Source organism: Pseudonaja textilis, chromosome 9 (genome assembly GCF_049901715.1).
Source record: "Pseudonaja textilis isolate UNSWEBS1 chromosome 9, rPseTex1.2, whole genome shotgun sequence".
NCBI classification, from domain to species: domain Eukaryota; kingdom Metazoa; phylum Chordata; class Lepidosauria; order Squamata; family Elapidae; genus Pseudonaja; species Pseudonaja textilis.
This window is the reverse complement of record NC_141998.1, coordinates 22033088-22051366: the sequence shown is the minus strand read 5'-3', so window position 1 is coordinate 22051366 and position 18279 is coordinate 22033088. Positions and strand designations below refer to the sequence as shown.

At 44.2% G+C, this 18279-nt stretch overlaps 2 protein-coding genes across 2 annotated transcripts in view; one reads left to right on the top strand and one right to left on the bottom strand.

The window, feature by feature from the left end:
• Positions 1 to 5325: 5325 nt before the first annotated feature.
• Positions 5326 to 14058, bottom strand: VPS26B (VPS26 retromer complex component B). The gene is made up of 6 exons (XM_026708966.2): positions 12943 to 14058; positions 9630 to 9786; positions 9125 to 9289; positions 8717 to 8892; positions 6992 to 7134; positions 5326 to 5665 (listed from the first exon to the last, which is right to left on the bottom strand). The coding sequence occupies exons 1-6, from the start codon at positions 13163 to 13165 to the stop codon at positions 5519 to 5521; spliced, it is 1011 nt and encodes a 336-aa protein (XP_026564751.1). The 5' UTR covers positions 13166 to 14058; the 3' UTR covers positions 5326 to 5518.
• Positions 14059 to 14203: 145 nt separating this feature from the next.
• The window catches only part of NCAPD3 (non-SMC condensin II complex subunit D3), a 60017-nt gene continuing 55941 nt past the window's right edge, over positions 14204 to 18279 (top strand). The window contains exons 1-2 of the mRNA XM_087939125.1: positions 14204 to 14311; positions 17871 to 18025. The gene's annotated coding sequence lies outside the window, so the exon portion shown is untranslated. The remainder of the gene's footprint in view (positions 14312 to 17870; positions 18026 to 18279) is intronic.

The following is an 18279-nucleotide window of genomic DNA, read 5'->3' as shown; positions in this document are numbered from 1 at the left end:
AGACTGGAGAAGAAAAGGAAGAGCAAATTTATTCTCTCAGCAGCTTCAAAATAATATTTATCTCAGAGCCAGACTGTCACAGAGAATGCAAGTACACAGTATGAATGGTTCTTTCAAAAGTCCAGTATGGATTTATCACGCCTTACTTCAAGGTCGTCATCCGTTGTTTTGGAAAACTTTTTAAAAATTACATTTTACAAGTCAAACGTCTCTACAGTCCTAATAAATGAGTTGAGAGCAAACCGAACTATTACTCAAGTTGTCCACGCTCCTTTTGACAACAGATGGATTTTCTTTTGAACCTGTTAAAAAAAGAACACATTTTATAGTCTCCAAGATGTGAAGTTCTCTGAGAAAATGATAGGAGAGTTTTGTCATCATCCTGGCTTGGCAATGATGCTGCAACGGAAGAAGGAAGCTTGGAAAGAACAGGAAGTTTCAAGTTGTCCATGAAAGTTCTCCAGAAAAAATGGTAGTACCACTCACAAAACCTTCCATCTTCATCCTTCTTCTGGAGGAAATATTAGAAGGTTGTGAAGTATCCTCAGAGGAGGCTAGTATACAGGTAGCCCTCAACCTAACAATTGTTTGTTTAGTTCTAAGTTACAATGAAAAAAAGTGACCAATGACCATCTTTTCACATCATTGTAGTAGCATCCTCACGCTCACATGACCAAAATCCAGACATCTGACAATGGATTAATACTTAGGACAGTTGCAGTGCGATGCCCTTTTGGGGACCTTCGACCCAATTAAGTCAACAGGGAAGCCAGGTTCATTTAACAACCCTGTTACTAACTTAACAATGACAGTGGTTCATTTAACAATAGTGGCAAAAACGGTTGTGAGTTTTGACTCACTCCACTGTCTCGCTTAGCCAGAGAAATTTTGGGCTCCACTGTGGTCGTGAAGTGGAGACCAGAACAAAAACTGGCGGGAGCAGAATAAAAATATATACACATTTTTTTTTAAATAGAATAAAATTAAGTTATGTACAGTTAGTAAGTCCGTTCCTCAAATAATTAATCATTTTCCTATCTCAATCAAGTGATGACTTTTGGAAGCGTTCTGGACTCCCAAAGTTTCAAGAATTCCATACGACTGTTGGCCTCCAATGTGCACCACTGCACTAAACCATGGTTTGGTAACCAAAGTTTATTTTAATTAAGGACTGTCTGCTCTAACCATGCTTATAATCTATCCGCTGCAGTCAATTTAATTAGGCTATAACGGTTCAGTTCACACCTAATGCTAATCAATAACTAAGATTTACAAGGCACCAGATTCAAACAGTGATCTAAGTCATATTGTGGTTGGCTTGATGTTGGCTTATTGTGAAAGATGAACTTGGACACTGTGATTTAAACATGGTTTAGAGGCTCCTTTCTCTTGGTCAAGAAGCCCCCTTTAAACCAAACTGGCTTAATAACAATAATGCCTACCCAGAAATTTCAACCTTTTGGACAATGAATTATATTCTTTTGAATATAAAAATGGGCAGCTTCAATCTTTCGAGTGCAAAATAGTGTCTTATATCCAGAAGACGCCAGTCGCAGAAAGCTTTGAGGTACTTTCCCACATTGGTCTGCAGGCAAAGCGGTGCCCCAGAGCACCCCAATTTCTCATGCTTCTGCCCAACGGAGTCACTTTTCTGGCCAAGAGGAAAGAATCCCACTTATGGAAATTTTCCATGGCGAAATTGCTACTTCTGAAATCTGAACAAACTTTTAGATGCCACCATCCATGAGGACTAGAAACCTTACTTTATTGCAAAAAAAAAAAAAAGTGGGGCTGTTGTATCTTTCCATGTTTTTGCAGACACTTCTGTGAAGGGCCATCACAAATAGGATTGGTCCAGAATTCTTCAAACCATTCGCTACTTACCTTTCAGTTATTTATTCGATTTATATTCAGATCATATACTACAAGTAGTTTATAAATAGTATTAACAAGTAGAACCGTAATTTCTCTTTGCTAGAGGAAGTAGTTCACAATTCTAGTTCTCATCCCGTATGGCAGAAACAGGCAACTATTTTAGACACAATTATTTTAAAAACAAAAGGCAACCGAGATGCTATAAGTCAGTTTATCAGCAGCCTTAATTAACACAGTCCGTTTGCTTTCTCTCCCCGAATTGGGGAGAAACGCACCTTTGTTGCTGAATTCTGGTGATGCAAAAACACCAAGAATGGAAGCCACACAAAATCCCCGGACAATCCACCCCAATTTAAGAGCACACATAATGTAAAATTATTTTTTTTCAAAAAATTAAAATACGAGGGGAATCCTAAAAGTGCTGAAGTCCAAAAATGGACTAAGACAGTATACTGACCATGCTGCTAAATGAGAGTGAACATGGATTGATTTCACACTCTTTGAGAACACTTGCAAACAATAACCCATGGTTTCAATCCATCAGAAAGTGCTAACATATCACACAATGGAGCCAGGGAACAAGAATCAGACTAAGACTGGCCACAACTGTCCTTAATTTGCTTGAAATGGCTTCGGGGTTTCCGGCTTGAGCAGGGGTTGGACTAGACGACCTCCAAAGTTCCTTTCCAACTCTGTTTATTCTTGTCTGTTATTAATTCCTTTTGAAGGGGGAGGAAACCCAAGAAAATTCATCTTGCACTATGTTAAGAGGCACTCAGCTCATTCCGTACGCTGATATCTTCAGCTAAAGTTGAAGATTTGCTTTTTCTGCGTGGAAAGGTGGGAAAATCTCTTCTGCAGGCCACTGAACCTCCATCTTTCTAGCCTGATTGAGCTCAGAAAGCAAAGTGAAAGCAGGAAACAGGAGGAAGAGAGCGACCACAGGTGGGGCCACATGGCTAAGTTAGGTGGCTGGTGGCTCATTGTTCACAGAAGACATTGGTGTCCATGATCCGCTCTTTTGGCCAACCAAGTTTTCTGCACAAGAACAGCCAGATGGGTCCAGCAGAGACACGCTGTCCCAGCAGGAAACAAATCCAGAACAGTATATCAGGCAGAGATGCAACAGAGAAACTCCTCTGAGAGGAGGGTAGGTGGTTCTGCCATTTTTTCACTGCACACAAGCTCAGACTTTACAAATCCCAAGCGTGAGAAGCCAACAGAATCCTTGGGAATCTGGAGAAAGGAAGCAAATTTGACTGGGCTTACGACAGGGATGGGGTACAATGGCCCTTTGGACTTCAACTCCCACAATTAAGGAGGGCTGTGTGGTGAGTTTCCTCCTTTAAATTCCCGGGAGTCTACCTCAGCGAAGATCTCACCTGGAAAATCAACACAACCCAGGTGGCCAGAAAGGTCCAACAGAGACTCTTATTTCCTTAGGGTCTTGTGAAAGAATAAAGGGGAACAACGACTGATGATCTCCTTTTACCGGTCCACAATAGAAAGCATCCTCACATATTGCATGAGGGTGTGGTATGCTGGCTTGACAGCCACAGACAGAAAGGCATTACAGAGGTTGGTGAGCACAGCATAAAACATGGTGAGCTGTTCCCTGATACCACTAGATCAGTGGTCGCCAACCAGTGGGCCGAGGACCACTGGTGATCCACGAGAAAATTTTGGTGGCACGCAGAGAAATGTCACCCCCAAAGCACACACCCCAAAGCAATGTTTCTTTCCGCTTCTTTCTTCTTCTTTTGGCTGCACGCAAGGAAATGTCTTTCTTTCTCTCCCCCAAACTCCGCCAGAAATGAGTCTTTGGGACCCTGCAAGGCCTCCTGCACCGGCAAAGACTCGTTTCTGGCAGAGTTTGGGGGAGAAAAAGAAAGACTTCTGCAGCTTCTGCTGCTTTCCTTGCATGAAGCCAAAAGTCTCTCTCTCTCTCCCCCTGAGAACGGTGCTGGAGATGATATCCTGCAATCCCACATAAAGAACTACCGATCGGTAGGAAAACAGGATGGGGAATTTTCCTGCAGACTTTGGGGGGGATTTTTCCAGGGTCTCCAGTCCACGGGATTTAAAATTATGAGTTTGGTGGTCCCTGAAGTCCAAAAGGTTGGCGACCCCTGCACTAGATGAATTCCTTAGGGCTCGCTGCCTTAAAAGAGTGTGGGAAATCTTCAGGGACGACTCACACCCCGGCCAGCCCTTCTTCACTCTCCTGACATCGGGTAGGAGATAGAGAAGCACAGCCAGCCACAGCAACAGGCTGAAGAACAGTTTCTACCCGTGGGCTGTCAGACTCCTGAACGGAAAATAACTTGATGTCAACATAGTATGATAGACTTGCAGAGCCGGGGCGCTGTGCAACAAGGATACATGGTATAATAAGATTGGGACTGGGTTAGGGACTTCTGTCCTCACTGTGAGTTGTGTTTGGGGTGGTGGTGGTACACAAAGGGAGGCTCAGCCAATCTCATTGCACACATGTTGTACTCCGACAATAAAGGTAATAATTCCATGCTGGCTCAGGAATTCTGGGAGTTGAAGTCCACAAGTCATAAAAGGGCCACCGTTTCCCTCTCTTCTGGCTTCAAAGGATAACTTTTGACTGAAACCAGGACAGTGTGTTTTTTAGTCATCACCATTTAAGCAAAACTGTTGTTCCCTCTCTCTGCAAAAATCAGCCTAGGGAGAACTGTTTTCACCCAATACTGCTCACAAACCTGAACGTGTTAAAGACAGACGCTTGCCGAGGGTGCGTCAGAATCAACAAGCTGAGAATCTGCTCCGTGGAGGTTCCCCGCTGATGCCCTGAACGATTCAGGCCTTTCCATCTCTTTCCTTTTCAGGCGTAGTGGTTTGTCCGTCACGATGCTCACCCCTCAGTAATTTTTTTCCCCGTGTAGAAGGTGCTTCCAAAAAACAGAGAATCGTGCAGAAACATAGCACTATCCTCTCTAAAGATAAGACCTTCTTTTTCAAGGACTAAAAACTTCTAGCAATAAAATCCTTAGGAGCAAAGTGTGTTCCAGAAGCCAAAATGCGAAGAAACTTCTCAGCATCCAGGAACAAGCCGTGACGAGGTCGTGCACAACACAACGTGCCCAATGTGCAAGGGCCAGGAATGAAGAGAGCTGCTTCATTTGGGTGACGTTAAGAACGGGTGCTGCTTTGTGCACACCGACACATCCCCTGGGATTGCCTGCGCATCTCAGCCATCCCAAGCCTGGGGAATATACTCATAGGTGATTGTTAAATACATGGTCGAACTTCTCTGTGGCAGCAGTCATGTTGAAGCGCGCGGCTTTCCAACGGAGGGAAAAATGGAGACAACTCTTCAAAACAAAATATTTTTCCACCGTCCTGTTCCAACACAACATCCCAAACTCCCATCTCTCCTGGCACCCTTTAGCTTATCCACAATACTCAACCACAGTATTCCCCGTTTTTGTGTGTGTGTTCCAACCCCCTTTCGCGGTCCTGTTAAGCTGCTAGTCCTCAAGATAAAAAGACGAAACACAGACAGACAGAAAGACAACCTGACAGACAATTTTGCATTTGCAAGTTTCTGGCGGAAGAGCCGCCCTCGATGCTCTTCCCCCCCCCCCCACCGGTCCACGGTTCCTTCGAGGGCCCCTCACTGCCGCCCGTTGTTCTCTGAAGCCTGGCTGGGGGCTCTGCTCTCCGTCTGGGACGAGGTGCCTTCGAAGCGCTGCGCGGCGATGGCGGCCTGGTGAGACATGCTTTTCCTCACGATGTCCCCTTTGCGCCACAACACTACCTCCTGCGCCCCAAAGGAGAAGAAGAAAGATAGGACAACCTCAAACGTGCTAATCTAGAAGAGGAAGCTTAGGACTACATCTCCCATCGTTCTGGAGCCTGGCTGTTCTGAAAAACTCTGGGCAGGGGCAGCAATGTGCACCAGAAGCCTCGCTCTGCATTAAGCAGGGAGACACTAGAGAGTAAATGCATGGATATCAGGGATGGGATTCAAAAAATATTTTTACCACCGGTTCTGTGGGTGCGGTTTAGTGGGTGTGGTGTGGCTTGGTGGGTGTGGCAGAGGAAGGTTACTGCAAAATCCCATTCCCTCCCCACTCCACTAACCTGCTTTCCAGCTCCGTTCTCCTGTGCAGGGCAACAAAAGAAGACCCAGCCGATAAGCTGGGACTCGATGGGAGGCAGAGAATAGATGGGGTTGGCGGGGCCAGTCTGCTACCGGTTTTCCAGAACTGGTCAGAACTGGCTGAATGCCACCTCTGATGGATATCCTTAAATGTCAGCAGGAAATCAACTCCATAGGTAAAGGTTCCCTCACACATACGTGCTAGTCGTTTCCGGCTCTAGGGGGCGGTGCTCATCTCCATTACTAAGCTGAAGAGCCAGCGCTGTCCAAAGACGTCTCCGTGGTCATGTGGCCGGCATGACTAAACACCAAAGGCGCACGGAACGCTGTTACCTTCCCACCAATAGTGGTCCCTATTTTTCTACTTGCATTTTTTTTTAACATGCTTTTGAACTGCTAGGTTGGCAGAAGCTGGGACAAGTAACGGGAGCTCACTCCATTATGCGGCGCTAGGGATTCGAACCGCCGATCTTCCTGATTGACAAGCTCAGCGTCTTAGCCACTGAGCCAATCTGATTGTGCTGGACTATAAAGGTAGTCCTCATTTAAGAACCACTCACTTAGCAAAGGAATGGCAGACCTTCCACGCCAAAGGTATTTATGACCCGGATTCAGGATTATGATGAAGGCACACAATTCCCCAGATCATTGGCTAACATTTATGGATGGTTGCAGTGTTCTGATGGCATGAATTTTGGCCAGAAATCAGGATTTTGGGTCCATTTAGGGCAATAAACGCCCCTAGGACTACATCGACCCGTTTTACAACGGTGGCTTTTGCTCAACCAGCACAAAAAAAAGGGTCATAAAATCATGTGAGTCAGGATACTTGACTTACAATCGTCTTGACTTATAATGGGAATTCTAGGTTCGATTATGATTGGCTGGAGGGGGAATTCTGGGAGTTGAAGTCCACTCAGCTTCCAGTTGCTCAGGATTTGACCCCTGGCCCAAATCCCCCCCAAGATAATTCGGTTTCCTCACCTGCTGTTTAAAATAACGCCTTTCCTCCTCATCAATTAGCACCAGATTGAGGTAATAGCGCACCGAGAACTTCTTATTGATGTCCCTCATAGTGGGAGTTAGTTCATAGCCAGCCAGGAAGAGCCGAATTGGGATGGACTCTCCTGCAAAGGAAAGGAGAGGCAGTTAGCCAACTGAGTAGTATTATTGTGCTTTTATCCTTCTTTTATATATTTTAGAGGTCCTTGGTGCTCTCCGGGTTTTGTTGTTTTCTTGCAGACCTTTCATTACCAAACTAGGTAACATCATCAGTGCTGGGAGGGAGTGGGAATTTGCTGTGTTTATATACCCCACTCCTAGCAATGATATTATCTAGTTTGGTAATGAAACATGTGTAACAAAACCACTAAGCTCAGAGAGCATCAAGGATCCTTCATTTCAACCCTGAGCTACAAATATTCTCCTTTATGTATTTATACAGAGAGAGAGAGAGAGAGAGAGAGAGAGAGAGAGAGAGAGAGAGACAGAGAGAGAGAGACAGAGACAGAGACAGAGCTGTCTGGACTGGATAAAAATACATACACAAAAAAACCCATTTTTTTCTTATTATTCATTTATTATTTATGCTTAGTAGTTATTTCTGTTTTATTTATTGGCTTCATTTTAATTTTATTATCCAGTGATGGCTATTTTATTTTTATTGGCTTCATTTTGATTTTTATTATTTTTTTAGCACTCAACTTTGTTGAGGAATTTTGACTGTAATAGGAAAATATCAAAATACGGTTTTTCAAATATACATTTCTTTTATTTATGCGTCACTGTGCTTTTATTCTTATATTTATTTTACATTTTACTTATGTAGATATTATATAATTATATACAATATTTAAAATAAAATAAAAAATTAAGTCCAGGCGGTGCCCATACCTAATATTCCTACCTCCTATAATCCTGAAGCATTCATTCATTCATTTATTTATTGAATTTATATTGCTGTCTATTCGCCCATGGATTCGTGGCGGCTTACAGAATATAAAACCATATTTAAAACAATAAAAACTAACAGTAATCAAATAAATTAATAAAGTGTAATATAACAAAATCAGCCCCCAACTCCTACCCTCTGCCCGGCAACAGCACTTCATACGAGCCATTTAATGGACTCCATCCCGCTCTGCGTTCCCCAGGCCCGCTGGCAGAACCAGGACTTCAGCGCCTTCCGGAAGAGTGTTAAGAGTGACAGCCATTTTAATCTCTAGGGGGATGATGTTCCAGATAGAGGGAGCCACCACGGAGAAGGCCCTTCTTTTGGGTCCTGCCAGGTGTATCTCCCTCAGGGATGGGACCCGCAACATTCCCTGCCTCTGACGGATCAGGTAGATGTAACCGGCAAGAGACGGTCCCTCAGATAACCTGGTCCCAAGTCATGAAGGGCATTAAAGGTGACAACCAGCACCTTGAATTGCACCCTGGAAGCAAATCGGCAGCCGATGCGGCTCCCGCAGGAGAGATATTACATGTGTACATCGAGGTCTGAACAAAACCATGCGGGCCGCTGCATTTTGCACCAACTGGAGCTTCCAGATGCTCTTCAAGGGCAGCCCCATGGACAGCGCGCTGCAATAGCGTGCCACAAACAGGATATTAAGATGGTGAGGAAAAGAGGGGTTGGCTTCCTCTCTTCCCACCACTGGCCACAAAGCCCTCGAAAGGCCCACCATGGAGATGACTCCTCCAGCTCACCTCTCACAGGGGCTCCGTCCATAATCTCATATTTGGCAATGGTGTCGTTTTCGTGGTAGACGTTGGGCCCCGTGCCAGTGGTTTCCCTCTTGATGATGTCAATCTCCATGTGTTTGATCTTGATCCGGACGAGAAGGAAGTATATTTTCCCTACGATCACGTCTTTTAAGTGGTACCTGGAAGAGATGGTTATAGATCCATGATGGCGAACTTGTGGCACGCGTGGACAGCTGGTCTTCGCGAGCACTGTAAAAGGGCCCGAGGACCAGCCAAAAAACAGGCCATTTCATCACTAGTTGTTCTTTTCATTGAACGAAGCATACCCAATTGCTGTGACCGTTCTTCACATGTTCCTTGGCTACATCACCAACTATAAGACTCTAAGAAGTGCAGCAGAAGCCAACTTACTTGGATTTGTTGTACTCAAACTCAATGTGTAGGCAATCTTCAATCCCCACCTCCATCTTAATGGAGGAATTGAGCTCCGGATACGTGCTAAGGGTGTGCACCACAATGTCCATCTCTTTCACCACGTCATTCAATCTACGGCTCACGGTGGCCCGGAGGAAGTACCTGAGAAAGGGGGAAAGGTGGATTAAGATGCATCTAAGAAAGTTTATCATCATCATCTTCATCTAACAACCACATAATCCCTTGCGGGGTGGAGTCTGGACAACTGAATGGAGCTAGTAGTGTTTTCTGGCCAGATGCCCTTCCTTTTGCCAATGCGGAGTTTTGTTCAGCAGATATATTCTCATTGTGCCCAGAGAGAAATATCTGCCTCTACCCAGGATCGAACTCACAGCCTCCTGATTGTGAGGCAAGAGCTCTACCTCTAGGCCAACGTACCACTCCTTTCTAAGCAGGTTTATCTCCTGAGGGAAAAACATTCACTTGTGGAAATGGAACTCACCTCAGCTTCACATTCTGCCCAGTGTACGATTCATACGGTTTCTCCACATGGGTGAATTCAAAGTCAAAAGTTTGTGACTGGGTGAATTCACCAGGGCGGGCCAAATCTTTTACCAGCGACACAAATTCATGATGGTTCCCTCGGTCGTAGTATAATTCTAGGAGGGAAATACTCTCGATTAAAAAGGATACTTCCATGTTAAACAAAATTAAAACAGCAACATCAATAGCACTTAAGACTTATATATCACTTCATAGTGCTTTACATCTCTAAGTAGTTTTTTAATGTCAGCCTCTTGCCCCCAACAATCTGGGTCCTCATTTTAGCGATCTTGGAAGGATAGAAGGCCAAGTCAACTTTGAGCCAGTGAGAATCAAACTCCTGACAGTGAGCAGAGTTATGCCTGCAATACTGCATTCTAACCACTGCGCCACCATGGCTCTGATGCCACCTTGATATCACCATGACATCCCACCCCTTTAAGAAACAATGTCGGGTGGGGGAAAAAAAACCAGAATATTTTGGAGAAAACTTTCCATCAAGTTATTCTGTTGTGCTGATGTCTTTTCCCTTCCCCAGGTTTAGTTTTGGCCAAGATGACACAAAACAGTTAGTAGTGGAAGGAAGGAACAGCTACAAATTAGGTCACACAAATGGATTCAGTTCTGAGCTATTATATAAAAATTGTTTACTGAGCCACATACACACACATACACACACACACACACAGAGAGAGAGAGAGAAGGCATTTTGATTTAAGACGTTGCCAACTGTTTTCCCTGGGAATCCAGAGTGCTGCGTGAATAATTGAACTAAAGTCAAATGCCACTGAGCGGTCGTATCTTAAATTACGCAGCATTTTAATAAAGCAAGCTTTACAGAAAAGGTTGCTCGCCCATCTAAATCAAGCCTGGTGCATATATTCACTACTATTCCATCTATCTAGATCAACCTGAATTAATAACCACTTACGTAGTTTGCATTAGAATTCTTTCCTATTACCTTTCTTTTTTAATTAGGGCTGAGAAGATTTGAATCCTGAACTTTTTTAAACACATGCTTTGTTGCTCAGCTATGATTCTCCTTTCCCTCCCCACCCAAAAAACAACAGTTATCCATCATCTAAGCCAGGAATCTCAAAACTTGGCAACTTAAAGACTTGTGGACTTCAAGTCCCAGAATTCTTCAGCTAGCTGGCTGGGGAATTCTGGGAGTTGAAGTCCACAAGTCTTAAAGTTGTCAAGTTCAGAGACCTCTGATCTAAGCCATTGATAGCAATTTACTCTTCCCCAGTTAAGATGCTGTGATATTCTATCATGGAAGAGTGAAACAGAATCAAACAGGGATTCTGCTGCATTCAAGTTCTCCCTGATAAAATAAAAACAAAGAAGATTTACTGGGGGAAAAGTTCAGCAAATTTGCACAAGAGATATGTGTGACATTCAAAATTGCCAGTTGGCATTTTCAAGATAATGAATAGGTACTTGGGGTAAACTCTCAGATGTGAGATATATGTGTGTGTGTACGTGTGCGCGTGCAGCACACTGGTGAGCTTCGAAGATGGACACAGGATGTCCATCATTCCACGAATATAAAATAAAAACTCAACCCAAAGTGTTATTTATTTATTTTTCACATTTTTGAACCGTCCATCTCCTTTAGAGATGAGGTTAGAAAGTTTATGTTCTTACAAAATTTAACGATATAGCTCAACAAAGTCTAAAATTAACATGGGAAAACGGTGGTTCAGCCTAAAGTGTTATCTCCAAAAGCGATATCCATTGTGAGATAACATTAAGATAACCACGAATCATAAAAATTTGTTCTGCAACTAAATCTCAGCCGTAAACTGACCTTAAAAATGATTTTTCTTTAAAGCCAAGCTACCTCTAACAAAAATTTAAGACTAGCAGTAATCATAAAAACACTGAAATCTGAAAACTTATCCACTCCTTAAAAGTGCAATTTAGACCTGAAGCAACCTAATCTAATCCAATAGAACATCATTTATTTTACCTAAAATGATCGTCAACGCCAGTAACTATAAAAAGTCACTTTAAAACTAATCCAACACCCATGCCAAACTGAACCAGTCTACAAGGAAGCCAAACTCTCAACCTGAACTTGACTCTAAGGTAGGGATGTCCAACCTGGACAACTTTTTTTTAATTGATTTTATATAATTTTTATTCTAGGAAAAAAAAAACCATTTATTTGACATACATTTAAAACAGACAAATCAACCTGGACAACTTTTAAGACCAATGCTCAGAATCCCCTAGCCAGCAGGCTAACTGAGGAATTCTGGGAGGTGAAGTTTACAAGTCTTAAAGTTGCCAAGGTTGGACACCCCAGCTCTAAGGCATAGTACTTTTGCTGCAAAGCAACCTTAGCAAGCTACCCTTTCTGTAGTCAGAATTAAAAACTGCAATCATTATAAAAACACACCCCAAATCTCAAACTCTCTTTAAATTTAAATCCCCAAAACTAAACAGATTTTCCATCCTAAGAGTTACCTACTCTACTCTGCCTGTCAAATCTTTTACCAAGTTTAAGTGATGTCCTTTGATGGTAATCCGGAAGGCACCAAAAGGTGGCTCAGAAGTGTCCTCCTGACTCTTTTATAAGTAGTCCTCATTTAGTGGCCACAATTGGGACCAACAACTTGGTTATTACGCAAAGTGATTGTTAAGCAAAACTGCAACCATGCTTATGATTTGACTTCAGCTTTCTTGTACCTTGTTTTACCTTTGGCAGTAAAGTTACCATTTCATCACTGTTGTAATGATTGGTCACTAAACAAGTCAGTTGCTAAATGGAGACTACCTGTACTTGCACCTGCTTAAGGGACTATTGAAATACAGCACCATGAAGGCAGTTTCTGCTTATCACATGCACCTGTGGTAAGGGGCGAAGGGAACCAGGATTAATTCCCTTCCTACCAATAGGTCAACTAGCCAGGATGGGATGAAGGGAACCAGGATTAATTCCCTTTCTACCATCAGGTCAACCTACCAGGATGAGGCAAAGGGAACCAGGATTCCCTTCCTACCAATAGGTCAACCAGCCAGGATGGGGCGAAGGGAACCAGGATTAATTTTCTTTGTACCATCAGGTCAATTTGCCAGGATGGGGCGAAGGGAACCGGGATTAATTCCCTTCCTACCATCACGTCAACTAACCAGGATGGGGTGGTGGGAACCAGGATTAATTCCCTTTGTACAGTCAGGTCAACCAGCCAGGATGGGGCGAAGACAACCAGGATTAATCCCCCTCCCGTCAGGTCAACTAGCCAGGATTCAGCCCATCTTACCAATCTGGCCAATGAATTCCACCTTGATGCCCTGGTGCTCCAGCCGTTTGTTGGGGTGCTTGAGGGTTAAAATGACCCTCCCGGAGACGGTCTCGCCGTCGTAAAAGAGGAAATACTTCTCCTTCTTGCCTTCCTCCGTCTTGTGTTCCGCCCGGCGCCTGCTCTCGGCATCGCTCAGCACCAGTTCCAATTCGGCGCTCTGTCCAAACCCAAAGAAGCTCATCTCGGGGCCTGAGAGGAAGGCGCGGGTACCAACCCCACCCCTTCCACGAGGTCCCAACAGGATCCCAGGCCAGGGATGCTCAAGGGATGCTGCAAAGATGCTGAAGCGGCCCCTGGACCACTTTGCTGGACCACTTCAAGCCAGAGATGGGGATGCAGGGGGCGAAGCTTTTTAAGGCTCAAGGCCAGAAGGGACCCCCGCCGGCCGCTGGAGCCAAGGCAGACCCGGACATAAGGGAGCCTAAGGCTTGGGTGGGTGGGGTAGAAGGGGACCCCGAGATGCAGGTGCCAGCTGCAAAGGGGAGGCAGAGGCGCCCGTTGGCGGCAGCCAAGGCAAGGCGGGTGGGCGTGAGAAGGGCAGAGGGCGCAGCTTGCAAAACCGAGGAAGGGGAGGGTGCAAAAACTCCCCGAGAAAAGCGTGCACGGAGAGGCATGCAAAGGAACCAGCCGGGGGAACAAAAAGCAGGAGCCCCCCCCCTCTTTTTTTGAGGAGGGTTGCAAGAGGCTGCTGGAAGGGGATGCTTTGCACGGCGGAGAAGGGGAAAGGGGGTTTGCACGGGGTCGTTGCAAGGAAAGGCCGCAAAAGCAGCGGGGTCAAAAAAGAAAAAAAAATGCAAGGCCCGAACAGCCGGGCCGGCTTCCTCCTAAGTGATGACAGCAGCCCGTCGCTGCGGCAGCCCGCCCGCCGCCCGCCGCCCGCTGCTCCTCCTCCTCCTCTTCCTCCTCCGCTCGGGTTTGCAAGGCTGCAAGAGCTCGCGCGCCGAGTCCCGGACCTAGAAATCGGGCATCGCGCATGCGCCAGTCCCGGGGTTGGGGTGGAAGGAAAAAAAGTGGGGGGGGAGAGGGAGGCGGCTCTTGCACAAGCGCCTCGGCACGGCGCATGCGGGCTTGCCCAAAGGGGCTCGCCCGCCTGGGAACGCCCCTTCTTTGCCCTCTTTTCTCAGCGCGCAAGCGCGCCGCGCGGAGGCCGACGGCTCCGGCGTCCCGAGGCCGGCAGGGATTGGCTGACGGGCGGCGAACGCGGCGATTGGTCGGTTCGAAGACGGCAGCGGCAGCGGCGGGGGCAGCCAGGGAGCTGCGCGCGATGGCGGCCAGGAGCTCTTGGTGGGCGCGGTGGATCGCTGGGGATTGCGGGACGTCGACCGGGGTGAGCTGTGCGGAAGGGGGAGAATTGGAGCTTCTGGGGTGTGGGGGGTGGGCGTGGGAAATATAACCTCCAATGAGCGGCAGGGGCTGGGAGGTAAACCAGGCTGGGACTTTGCTTTTCATTGGATGGGGGACCACCAGGAGATCACAGGGCAGGAATGAGCCTGCCGGTTCTGGACCCAAGATTCTTAGCCCCGGGATGGAGGACCACCAGGAGATCACAGGTTGGGAAGAAGCCTGCTGGTTCTGGACTCAGATTCTTAGCCCCAGGATGGGGAACCACCAGGAGATCACAAGGCGGGAAGGAGCCTGCCGGTTCTGGACTCAGATTCTTAATTCTGGGATGGGGAACCACCAGGAGATCACAGGGCAGGAAGGAGCCTGCCGGTTCTGCACTCAGATTCTTAATTCTGGGATGGGAACTACCAGGAGATCACAGGGCAGGAGGGAGCCTGCCAGTTCTGGACCAGGATGGGAGACCACCTGGAGATCACAGGTTGGAAAGGAGCCTGTTGGTTCTGGACTCAGATTCTTAATCCTGGGATGGAGGACCACCAGGAGATCAGTCCTGGCAGCAGAGACTAGATTGAGAAGAGAAAAGGGGGCGACAACTGCTTCCATGCACCTGTCGAAACAACAGCAGCAATCACAAACCTGCCTGGTGGGTTGAGAATCTGAGTATTCAAAGAGCAGCAACTTGCAGGAGGTACATGTAGTCCTTGACTTACAACTGTTCATTTAGTGACCATCTGAAATTACAACAGCCCTGAAAAAAGTGACTTACAACCGTTTTTCACACTTAATGACCATTGCAGCATCCCACGTGGGTGTGGTCACGTGATCAAAATTCAGCCGCTTGGCAAATGACTCCTATTTATGACGGTAGCAGCATCCCGGGGTCATATGACCTGATCTTGTAATCTTCCAACAAGCAAAGTCAATGGGGAAACCCGTTTCACTTAACAACAGTGGCAAGAAAAGTCATAAAATGGAGGCAAAACCCACTTAACAAATGTCTCACTTAACAGTAGACATTTTGGTCATAAGTGAAGGACTACCTGTACGGAATGAAATAGTTCATTATTGAGATGAGTTTGTTGTCCAGGGTTCAAATGCTTGCCATTTCAACCTTGAACCTAGGGAAAATTTGTAGATTATTAGAATCCACATTATAGATTCTATAGAAAAGGAAGTATAAAAATCCTTGGCAGTTCTATAATTGTGTCCCGCCACTTTTTCATTTATTTTTTTCCTTTCCTTCTTTTTGAGTTTGCAAATCAGCTTGGCAATCCAATCATTTTAGGATTCTTTGCTCTGCACTTTCTTGAGATCGTACCCATTCTGAATGAATCCAGTAGATCCCATTCCTCAGTTTTATCTGTGGCCTTCCTCTTTTACACCTCTTGCTATAAGTATGCTAGATATACTACCTTTTTGGTAGTCCATTGGCATCACTTGGCCAAAGTATATGTGTTCCTGTTTTTCTGAAGGCAAGGAAGCTGTCAATTTGAATTACTACATATACTAGCATCCTGTCAGTGTGTGAGAGAGTTGAGGTCTGTTTGGAAAGTGAAACAGTATTTGCTGTGTGAGCAAGAAGGAGCCTGGGCATGGCTTAGCTCAGCCGTTCTGTACTAAAGCTGTTTGGTGCTGTGAAAGTAAAACTGAAACTGAAACTCCTCTCCTCTGCTTGTGTTTTGTATTTGGAAGAGATTTCTTTTCAGGTGGGGAGGGGGAGTAGAACTCCTTAGCATCAGAGCATGTTAATAATAATATCCAAAATACTAATGCGCTGATGGTCATTTCGAAAAATCCTTTCTTAGTACCTAGAAGCCAAGAGGAATATACGTGCCAAATTTCAAGTTTGTAGGCTTTACAGTTTTGGAGATTTTTTGATGATGCCTATAATAAACACACACCACACACACACACACACATATATTGTGTGTGTGTTTATTAATACGGATTTACATGTATGGCATTCAGCTTTGTTGGGTATTTTCCACGTCATTGTAGTTGTGCTTTTAAAGTTGTAGTAACGTTTGGCAGAATCTCATCTGCCATCATCAGGCTTCTGTGATGGCAGATGAGATTCTGCTGAAACATCTGCTACAACTTTAAAAGCACAATACAATGACGTGAAAATCCAACAAGCTGAATCCATACATATCCCAAAAACTTAAGAAAACACACACACACACACACACACACACGTATATACATATATATATATATATATACATATATATATATATAATATATATATATATATATATATATGCATATATGCATATATGCATATACATATATATGTATACACACACACACATACACGTGTGTGTGTATCATATACATATGTACACACACATCACAAACACACAAAGTTATTGGACAAAGCATGAATTATGAAGTCCTCTGAAATTACCAATTATTTTTTATGACTGGAGTAAAAGCATGTTAAATTTGGCAAATTTAAATTCTATTTGACATTCTTTTAAATCCTCATGACTTATCCATACCTTAAAATGATGGAGAAAGCTACATTACAATTGCCTCCTGCATCTACTTTGTGCTTTTTAATATTCTGCCTGGGTGATGGAATTGCATCTTAAAAGAGGAGGATTATTTTTCTTGGTGCCGGCAATTTATAAATAAGATACCTGTTTCAATATTTACCCCGGAATTGCAAAAGCGGATATACAATCATTGGTTTTAATAAGACATTCTAATTTATGCTTCAGCCTTTTTTCTTCTTGCAATTCCATAGACATTTTAAAAGATAATGACATAGAGAAGGGTGGTAATTTTTTACTCCCTAAATTGCTAGTGAGTCACAAATTTAATCTCACTTAGAGGAGGGGATTTTTTTTTTGCTTTGTTTTGTTTTTAAAAACAAAAATTACTGTGTATTATTTAAACATTTATATATCCCTCTTCTAATTATCACAAAGCAGATTATATCATACGTAATAAATCAAAATGCAAGCAGTAAAAGAAAAAAAATGTGTAAACAATTAAATTGACATCGCGGGCCAAATGTGTTGCAAGAAGCAGAGGCTCAGCTGTAGGATTGTATCTTGGGTTCAGAAAAAGGAAGGAAAGAGTATTTTATTTTTATTTTATTTTGTTCTGTTTTATATTCTATTCCATTCCATCCTATCCCGTCCTATCATTCATTCCGGTATCCTATCCTATCCTATCCTATCCTATCCTATCCTATTGTTTTCCTATTCCCTATTATATTCTATTTTATTCTATTCTATTGTTTTCCTATTCTGTATTCTATTCTACTCCATTCCATTCCTTGTCTTTATTCTATTCCTATTCCATTCCATTCTATCCACTCCTACTCCCACTCCACTCATTATCCTTTCCTATCCTAGTCTATTCATTGACTGCCCATCTCACTTACAATTAAAAAACCATAAACACTGAACAGAAAATATTGTGTACATTCAATAGCGCCGTCCTCTTGTACCTTGGCAGTCTTTTCATTTCATCATTGACAGAAGCCTGCATCCTTGCTCTGTTTGAAATATGTACATCTTTCCCCTTTTCAGCCTGGGTTGACACTGTGTGGGAACTGGACTTCACCGAGACAGAGCCTTTGGATTCCAGGATCGAAGGCTTGATAACCGATGACGGTGTGGAGGCTTTTGTGCAGCTTTACAAGGCGCTGTATCCATTTTGTGCAGATGGCCAGGAGACCACGGAAGTAAGGAACGATTCTTTCCCCCTAACAACAATCAGCCAGCTTTATAGTGTCCTCGATTTTAAATCCTAACTACTTAGGCAGTAGAAAGTTGAGAAGTTATTTATCTAATGTGTTCAGATTTTTAAAAAAATATATATATACATACATGCATACTTGTTTTCTTAAGTTTTGGGGTACTTACATGTATGGCATTCAGCTTTGTTCGGGTATTTTCCGTCATTGTAGTTGTGCTTTTAAAGTTGTAGCAATGTTTG

Bases quoted from the DNA above. Each gene is read 5' to 3' on its own strand.
- VPS26B (XM_026708966.2), bottom strand. From the start codon at position 13,165: ATGAGCTTCTTTGGGTTTGGACAGAGCGCCGAATTGGAACTGGTGCTG. The intron at 9,290-9,629 runs GTGAGTTCCATT...CCCCTTTCTCAG, and splicing joins GGGCAGAATGTGAAGCTGAG to GTACTTCCTCCGGGCCACCG. The intron at 7,135-8,716 runs GTGAGCTGGAGG...TTTCCTTTGCAG, and splicing joins GGACGGAGCCCCTGTGAGAG to GAGAGTCCATCCCAATTCGG.